Source organism: Gekko japonicus, unplaced genomic scaffold (assembly GCF_001447785.1).
Source record: "Gekko japonicus isolate JY-2015 unplaced genomic scaffold, Gekko_japonicus_V1.1 scaffold1713, whole genome shotgun sequence".
Lineage (NCBI taxonomy): Eukaryota > Metazoa > Chordata > Lepidosauria > Squamata > Gekkonidae > Gekko > Gekko japonicus.
The window spans coordinates 335,173-344,941 of NW_015163141.1; the positions used below are offsets into that span (position 1 = coordinate 335,173).

The following is a 9,769-nucleotide window of genomic DNA, read 5'->3' on the forward strand; positions in this document are numbered from 1 at the left end:
AGTTACAGTAATCAAGCCTGGAAGTGTCCATTGCATGGGTCACTGTAGCCAAGTCCCGGGGGGAGGGGTAAGGGGCCAGCTGCCTGATCTGCCAGAGATGATAAAAGGCAGACCTAGCAACTGTGGTGACTTGGGCCTCTGTAGAAAGCCAGGCATCCAGGGTCACCCCCAGGCTCCTCACCTTCAGGGCTGGCACAAGTAATATGCCATCCAATGCCCTCCCCACGGGCTTTAACCAGCCAGGAAGGGCACAGGTCAAGAAGCCAAGTGGTTGGTTGGTTGATTGATTGATTGATTTAATTTGTATGCCGCCCTCCTGGTGTTAAGGGATGTGCTTAAAATTGTATTTTATTTGTATTGTGCTGATGGAATGTATTTGCTTTGTGTATGGATTTGAGAAAACTGTGTGCTTTGGTCTGCTTGCATCTGGAAGCTGCTATGCTGATGTGCTGCCTGCACTGGTATGCTAGTGAAGACACACACACCCCTACCCGCCCAGCCTGGGAAGAAGAAGGCAATCTCCATTATGGTCAGCCAAGAGGACTCTCACAAACAACAGGTCCTCCACCATCAAGGAATTTCTGGTCAACACGTAACCCTGATATCTGGTTTGCATCTGAAAGTGACTGTTTCCTGTTTACTGCTTGGGAACCAACTAGAGCATCTACACATCAAAAGTTTCCGGGGTACCAAGAGTTTCACACCTTGACCAGATGCTTCCATTGAGTTAAAGGTTAAGATTTGAATATTGCCCACTCCCTCTAGGTAGATACGTCACCTCCCAGTAACCAATAGGTATAGGGAATGGGACAGACTACAGGTATGAGGTTGGCACGGATGCCAACCCCCAAACTAGGTTATAAAAGGCGAGGTTCAACCTTTGTTCCACGCTAGCCATCTTTACCCCACCTAGGCAACTCAAGTTCTTCTGCAGGTAATTCTCACGTGCTATCTTGGACTGCAGCCAAGAAGCCCACACGTGTTGGCTGGTTCCAACTGTGTGAAGTAGAATCCCTCTAGTTAGATCTTTTGTTCCCGCATTCTTCATTGAGAAGGTCAAACTCTCTTCTGGATCAGATAAGTATAACCGTTACCCTTTTCTGTGTTCCTCACCAATGAGTTAAAGGTTATTATTTTCTACACTGATTGTTTTCTATTTCTATTGTATCTAAAGGAACTTGTGAGTGTGTGAGTGTGAATCTGTTTTTGTATGCCTGTGAATTCAACTAGTATTCAGTAAAGAGAACAACTTATTTTATAAACATCCAGTCGTGTTGTCTCTTTCTTGGGGGGAAAAGGAGTCTCAGTTCTGGTTCTGCTCTCTGTATACACTGGTCAAAAGAACCCACGAGCCCCCATCATACATAAGACGGATTTGGGCTAACGGATTGGTCTCCCAACGGGGTTCTCTCCTAACACTGGCCAAGGGCAGCTTACAGAACAGGGTAAAAATTCCAACAATACATATAAAAACACAGCAACACTTAATATAAATACAGTATTAAAAACAAAACGTAATAATAAAGCGCTAGCATAGTTCTTCACTTTTAACTTGGTCGGCTTCACAGCTGCCAGGACCCCATCGACATCCTGAGAAAATCAGTTGAAGTGGTCCAACATTGGACCTGAAGACGAACAAGGGGCTTCCAGTTCCTTTACAGTATCAACTGTAGCCAGGAGGTCCTGGCAGAGTGATAAAACTTTATCTGCAAAATAAGTCGCAAATGCCTCACAGCCAATATCCAATTCCCTAGCATTTTGTTTACCTTGTGGCAATTAAGTAAGTGATTGAATAGTTCTAAACAATTGAGCCAGGCATGACTTTGCAGATGCAGTGGAGACTGCATAGAATTGTCTCTTAGTGGCCTTCACTGCCATCTCATAGACCCTCATAAACGTTCTATAAAATGTTCTTGTTCCTCTGTCATGAGTATGCTACCACACTCACTCTAGCTGTCTCAGCTCTCGTTTCATCGTCTGCAGCTCCAAGGTATACCATGGGGCTACTTTGGCACAAGGGTGGAGAGGGCGCTGGGGGGCAATCTCGTCAATGGCTTCGGAGAACTGGGAGTGCCAATCCTCCATCAGCTCATCTAACAAGCTACCAGGGGGCATCGGATCTCGCAGAGCATCCTGAAGCCACTCAGGGTCCATCTGACTCCACTGGCAAGCAAAAACGCTTGCCGCCTGAACAGGGAGAGTTTGGTGTGCTCAGCCAGATCTTCAGGGCTAAGTGGTCTGATCATCTGTAGTCATCAGCTCCACATTTATCCCTATCCCAAAAATCAAATCCAGCGTGTGGCTTGTTTGATGCATGGGAGTCGATACAAACTGGGAGAGTCTCCATGGACGACACTAGGTCCTTGGCCTGAGAGGACGCTGCATCATCAGCATGGACATTGAAGTCCCTCAAAAGTAATCACCTGAGGTTCTCCGTTGCCCAGCCAAAAACTGCATCCAGCAGGCCAGGCAGGGTATCTGCTATTGCATTAGGTGGACGGTACACCAGCCAGAGAGCCAAACTCTCCTCGATCTCCCATGCCAGGCCAACACATTCAACGCAGGCAATTTTTGGAGCTAGGAGCACCCTGAAAGAAAAGGTATCTCAGATGAGCAATGCCACACACATCTCCCCGTCCAGTTGTCCAGGACTGGTGAAGGACCGAGAAACCAGGTGGGGCAAGTTGGTTAAGGACAACAGTTTGCCCTCCTGCACCCAGGTCTCAGTCATACAGGCTGTGTCTGCATCATGCTATGGAGATACTCTTGCAGAACAGAGGTCTTGTTGATAGACCTGGGATTAAACAGAACCAGTGTCGGAGATGGGTAACCAGTCCTTGCCCTGCAACCCACATTCCTTGGTATGGGATGTAGGTGGGAAGAGGTCCAAGCATTACCAGATCTCTGGCCTCTTCTGTTCCATTTCAAAGAATATCTCCTAGTCCCACCACTATGGAGAATGATGAAATGAAGATTCTTCGGGGCTTCCGATTACAAACCAATAAACACCTGGAGCATAACACACCTGAAATCACAGTTGTAGAAAAAATGAGAAGTAGGGTTTGGATCATTGACACTGCAATCCCAGTAGACAGCAGAACAGAAAAGAAAGAACAGGAGAAAATCACAAAGTGCCAAGACCTATTAACAGAGTTAGAGTGCCTCTGGGAGAAGAAGGTGACCATCGTGCCAGTTGTCACAGGAGCCCTTGGAGCAGTGCCAAGAGGTCTCAAGAAACACTTGGACATTTTGAGCATTAAGCAAATAATACCAGCTTGGCTCCAGAAGACAGTGTTTTTTGAAACAGTGAAGATACCTCTGCAATTCCTGAGAACCTGGCTAGCTCTCGAATTGCAGAACACCATCTACCAGTCAAATATTTGGCTTTCATAATTCTTAATAATATGTAATAATATATTTGAGATGCTGTTGTATTTACTAAATATCTGCACTGCAGGCAAACTGTTGATTTCAACTAAATATTGCCATGGTCCTGCAACTCCAGGCAGAAGATGGAGTGTTGTGGTGGTGGTAGGAAATAGGGCCATATCATGTTAATCTCTTTGCATGACCAGTGTCAACAGCTGACTGGTTCCCAGTTTGGCCAGAGCTCTCAAGTGCAACATTTTAACAGCCAACAAGCACTAATCACATTTTTCCTTGAGTTGTTGTAGAAATGTAAAACATTGTCATTTACAAGTATCATTTCATGAGAAAGGGGGAAAGCAGTTTTATGAACTGAGCTGATGCTGGGTGGTGTCAGCTTCCAGCAGTTGTGTGTTCTGATGTGGCCTCTACTTTGAGCAGCAGCGTCTTCAGTGGAAGCATCCAAAGCCTTCTCCCATCCAGTTCTGCCAGGCCAGTTGGAGTTGTTGACACCCAGGGATGTGAGCAGAAATGCTTTTGTGCTGTCTTCTCCCTCATATATTTGGACCCCTGTCCCTTATGGACAGTATTGGCCTGCAAAGAAAGGCTGTTATATTCTGTCCTATAAGTATTTCCACCTGAAATGCTGAACTGCCTCTCTTTGTTACTTAATGATGCTATACGTATATGCTGTGTGGCACCTTGCTACTTAGTGTCTCCCAGTCTTGCCATCACTCTAATAAGCTTCCAAAATGACCCAAGTATGTTCTCAGTGAACTGTTTAGTTGAGATGAAAACCGGTTTTTATAAGGAGCCGGTGGAAAACCAGCACTTAGTAGCCCATATGCTTCTTAGTGCCAGCTACCTCTCCAGTCCGGAGTCATCCCACTAAGTAATTAATAGCCAAATATCATAATTGCCTTTAATTCAAGGGGAAATATTTATAAACAAACATTTTAGCACATCTTCTGTAATTGCTTGGCTTTTTTGTGTGTTTTCAGGGTATGAATATAGTGGTTCCCTTCATGTTTAAATATGCAGTAGATAACCTCAACCAGATGTCTGGAAATGTTCTGAACCTGAATGATGCACCAAATACAGTCGCAACCATGGCAACGGCTGTTCTGATTGGATGTAAGTGTGATTCCTTAATCTGTTGACAGGTGCTGACTTCCTTCAGTGAGGTTTTGGAACGTTAATGTCCATGACCTTTTCTCTACTAACACTGCTATGCATCTGGGACGGTGATGATTCTGTGGAGGTTTTCTTACTGTGCTGACATCTAGCCCTGGTGCCCTGTGATGGTTTTTAATTGAATTATGCAACTATTTCTGAACCAAAGTAACTATAGAAATAATCTATTTAGAGAGTTTACTTTCTGAACTTTTTTTTAAAAGTCTGCCAGTTAAACTATCAAGAAATATACTCTAAGGCTCAAATAAAAACAAAGAGATAACTTGTGAAACAATGCCATGACAAACATATCAAGAAAATATTGTCCTAAGTATTCACCAGGATCTTATTGAACAGAAGTTAAATAAGTGACACACTTTTAATCTTTATTCCCCCCCCAGATGGCCTTTCACGAGCGGGAGCTGCTTTATTTAATGAAGCTAGAAATGCTGTATTTGGGAAAGTAGCCCAAAGCTCCATTAGAAGGATAGCAAAGAATGTCTTTCTCCATCTGCATAACCTGGACTTGGGTTTCCACCTTAGCAAGCAGACGGGAGCACTGTCAAAAACCATTGACCGAGGAACCAGAGGCATCAGCTTTGTTCTCAGCGCTTTGGTGTTCAATTTGGGACCCACCTTGTTTGAAATGGCACTTGTTAGTGGAATTCTGGTAAGTGGTTCCTTTTAACTTTTAAAATTAATTTATCAGACTTGCTCACTTTTCCGAATGATACTTATTGATGTCATTGTGTTCATAGCAGCAGCAGTTTGGTTGACCTTTTGAGTGTGTAACTAACTAAACCAAAATGTATCATAAGCAAGGCAGCTGACTGAATCATTACTTTAATTACTTTGAAATCCATGACTGGTTCTCTTTAACACTATTTAAAAGAATACCTTTGGTTCTGGGTTTTATTTCTGCTTCCAAATCAGCTTGCCAAACAATTTAAATATGTTCCTAATTAGAAATGACATCTTATACAACTTGGATCCTGTTCATATGCTGAATAATTCTCCATACCAAACATCCCAAGGGAACAAGCAATGAAGATGCAATATTTGACCTTGCATGACCATATTTACTTCCCCCATTTCTTGTTGGTAATCCATATAGGTAAAGGTTTCCCTTGCTCGAAAGCCAGTTGAATCTGACTCTAGGGGGCAGTGCTCATCTCCGTTTCCAAGCCGAAGAGCCAGCACTGTCCAAAGACATTTCCATGGTCATATGGCCGGCATGACTAAACGCCAAGGCGCACGGAACGCTGTTACCTTCCCACCACAGCACTACCTATTTATCTACTTGCAATTTCTTGCTTTCAAACTGCTAGGTTGGCAGGAGCTGGGGCCAGAGACAGGCGCTCACTCTGTCCTGCAGCACTAGGGTCTTGAACTGCCGAACTACCAACCTTCCGGTCTGCAGCTCAGCATCTTAACCTCTGAGCCACCGCAGGCCAATCCATATATGTGCAGCTGGTTAAAAAAATGGGCTCTCAGAGTACCACCAGGAAATGGCAGCCAGCAGTGTGGCCGCAGTGGGACAGATGTTACTTGTTCATCCCCTAGCCCCTGTCCATTGGAACACTCACAGCAGAGGTTTTATATAATTTAAGCCAAGCCAAAGCTGTTTGTGCGTTATGCGCCAGCTATTCCTAAAATTAGCTATGCTTTTGCTCAAATAACCCCATATGTTATGCAGCTAAATCTCAGTTTAAGAGCATAAGACATCAGATATGATCCACCCAAAACAAAGCTCTGCTATTTGAATAAATGGGTCATGTACTGGATTATACCATCATGCTAAATAAAGGTATGCCAAAGCTTAGGGTAGATGTCATTGCAACCACATCACTGGTGGGGGGAAATCCCAGAAAGGAAGTGGAGTCCTTGGCAGCAACCCAGCCTTGAGAATCAGCCTGGAAATTCTTCATTACTTTTCTTAGGTCACGTTCCTAAGCACCTCTTGCAAAGCCACTCCCATGCCTCAGTGGTAGTGAACGCATGCTTGGGATCATGTTGGTAGCTCAAGCCACACCATTCAAACGTTTAATTAGTACAACTCACCCTGAAGTACGCTCATGATTCCAATATCCACATGTTTGTGATATGAGAGGCAGAGATGGCAATGGTTTTATCCCGTGAGTGGGCCTGATCGCACTTGAAATAATTGGAACATATGTCAAGATTACCTGTCTTGATTTAGTCATCTGTTACATGTATTTCTACAAAGCTTTCCTTTCTGTAAGCTTTCCCATGTGTTTCCATTGAGGACATGTGCACATACATAGAATTTCATATATGCAAGAGTTGTGTGTGGAGGGAATATGGGAAGGGCCAGATATGTCTAGTATCAAACAATTAGATCACTCTTATCCTTGTCCTTTCTCGTCCAGCACCCAGCTCTTCTGTTTGCTTCGCTACATCTCGACTTGTAGAGGCTTATTTCACTTCTCTCTCTCAGAGTCTGTATTGTTTATGCTGCCACCTCAGCTTCATGTGTTTGCCACACTTTTATCCCTCCCTTCTTCCTCCAAGGAGCATGGGGAAGCATACATAGATCTCCCTTCCTCCACTAGGCTGAAAGACATTGACGGGCCCATAGCTGCCTAGTAAACTTCCTGGCTGAATAGTGAGGACTTGAACCTGCATCTTCCAGGTCTTTGGCAGTCAAAAATAGCAGACCTTGAACAACGATTATCTCAGATTGACAGTCCCTAGAAAACCAAAAAGGAATGGATTCGTAACTTGTAGGTGCAGCTGGACCTGGACCTCCTGTTAGATAAATAGATGGTGGAGGTGATCAAGAGGAACTTTCAGCTGCTGAGGATGCTGCCGACTTTCCTGGGCAAAAAAAGGCCTAGTCACTGTGGGGCATGCCCAGTAACATCTAGATTAGATTACTGCAATGTGCTCTAGATAAAACAGTCCATTGAGGGCTGTCCAGAATCTACAGTTGGTGCAGAATATTCTGCCCCATAGCCAGAACATATTCAGCTTGGGGTGGGGGTGCCAACGTGGTGAAGTCGCTTATGACGTGACCCGGCATATGTCTCTCCTTTTGGAGAGGAAGAAGGAGGGCCGAGGAGGAGGCAGGCAGGCAGGGCAGCGGGCAGCAAGCAGAAAGAGGTATCAAAACTCCTCTTTCTGCTGGCCGCCCGCTGTCCTGCATGCCTGCCTCATCAGCTCTCCTTCTCCCTCTCCAAATGGAAAGGGAGGCGCCGGGGCAGGCCGTTAGAGAATGGCCCGCCCTGGTGCCTTACTGCGCCTGCCAGCTCTCCTTCTCCCTCTCCGTTTGGGAAAGGGAGAAGGAGACCCAAGGTGAGGAGGAGGCAAGCAGGCAGAGCAGTGGGTGGCCAGCCAGAAGAGGTGTCGTGACACCTCTTTCTGCTGGCTGTCCACTGCCTTGCCCACCTGCCTCCTTGGGAGAAAGCGAGCCAGCTGGCACAGGCGCAGTGAGGCGCTGGAGCGAGCCATTAGAAAATGGTCCACTGTGATGCCTCACAGCGCCTGTGCGAGCCAGCCCAGCCACCATGCCAGCTCTTCTTGCTGCTTCCTGCTGCTGGGGGGGGGGGTTGTCTGTGGGTGGCACCCCCCCAATGCCCCCTCCTAGCTATGGCCTTGAGAATATTGCAGCAAGAATGTTGACTAGAGCAGGTAATAGGAACCATATCACTTCAGTCTGTTCCATCTAGACCTGCTCCCAGCTTGCTTCCAGGCTCAATTCAAGGTTGCTTGTTTTTATCTTTAAAGCCTTTTTATGGCTTGAGACAAATATACCTTAAGAACTCCTAATCTCAAATGAGCATATTTTACCCTTTCATCATCTTCAATGTCCCTGTTTTGGGTACCTCTGTCATGTAGGGCACCAAAACAGTAGAATTACCTCGCCATGGAGATTTGTCCATACCCCTTGTGGCTATGTCTTCCACCATCAGGTGAAGACTTTTTAGTTTAGTTTGGTGTTCCCTTACTGACCATCCTTCCTGTTTGTTTTCATTGCTGCAATAGATGAATGGATGGGTTGGTTTTTTTGCTGATTTGAGGGCCCTAATTTTTTAGATAGGCAGAGTAAAAATGCTTTAAATAAATAATAAATGTGTGTGGGGGGGTGTTCTTCATGAGCTCTGTTGCTGCTGGTATGTGTAATGTTTCCTTTTTTTAACTTTTGTTGTATCGTTTTCCTGGTTTAATTGTAGTGATACTCTATAGATCTTTCTAATCTGTGCTTAGGATATATGATTGTGTGTTTTCTCTGCTGCTGCTTACATTTGTGTTATCTGTTTGTGATGGACCTTTTCTATTTTATTACATTTTAATGATTCGTTGGGAGCTGCCTTAGGCAATTTCAGCAGGGCGAGCGGCCTACAATGCTCCAAGTAAATAAATTATTGATATTATATCCTTTCCCTCCCCCTCCAGTATTATAAATGTGGAGCACAGTTTGCGCTAGTAAGCCTGGGGACTCTGGGAGCTTACGCGATATTCACAATAGGAGTTACACAGTGGAGGTAAGGCATTTCTCATAACTGAGCTGGTTTCATTGATCTGTGAGGGCGTTGTAACAACACTCTTACGTAAACCTTTTGTTTTGCAGGACTAAATTTAGGATAGAAATGAACAAAGCAGATAACGATGCAGGCAATGCTGCCATTGACTCGCTGCTGAACTATGAAACTGTGAAGGTGGGTCATTAGGTATCTTGGTGTTATTCATTCCCTCCCTCTACTGTGTATCCACTGAAAAGAACGTGTATTTTGCTCCCTTCGGTTTAAGAATGATTAGAACTTGTATTTGCTGTCCTTGGTGTAAGAAATGACCCAGGCTGGTCACTTTCTTAAAAGTTCGTATGTTTTGACTTTCACTGTTTGCTCCATTGACGGTACCATCTTCAAGATGTTTTCTCACTAGGAAAATGTGGTGGAGAAGCCTAAATTTGTTGTTCAAGTTTGCTTTCTATGGGAAAAGGATGTGTTTGTTACATCTCTCTTGAATTGTTTTTCAAATGAGCTGCAGGCCATTTTGAACAAGCATTCTCTTTCTTTTGTTGTTCAAGTTTGCTTTCTATGGGAAAAGGATGTGTTTGTTACATCTCTCTTGAATTGTTTTTCAAATGAGCTGCAGGCCATTTTGAACAAGCATTCTCTTTCTTCTTCTTTTTTTGAAACCCCCGAAGGGATATTTTTATTATTTTTTCATAAGACTATATAACTACAAAGAAATATAGGGAGGGGGA

General features: G+C 44.5%; 1 protein-coding gene across 1 annotated transcript in view; it reads left to right on the top strand.

The window, feature by feature from the left end:
• The window catches only part of ABCB7 (ATP binding cassette subfamily B member 7), a 90,095-nt gene that overhangs the window by 47,760 nt on the left and 32,566 nt on the right, over window positions 1-9,769 (top strand). The window contains exons 6-9 of the mRNA XM_015406985.1: window positions 4,368-4,500; window positions 4,941-5,209; window positions 8,956-9,044; window positions 9,131-9,218. Coding sequence (XP_015262471.1) covers window positions 4,368-4,500; window positions 4,941-5,209; window positions 8,956-9,044; window positions 9,131-9,218 — 579 coding nt within the window. The remainder of the gene's footprint in view (window positions 1-4,367; window positions 4,501-4,940; window positions 5,210-8,955; window positions 9,045-9,130; window positions 9,219-9,769) is intronic.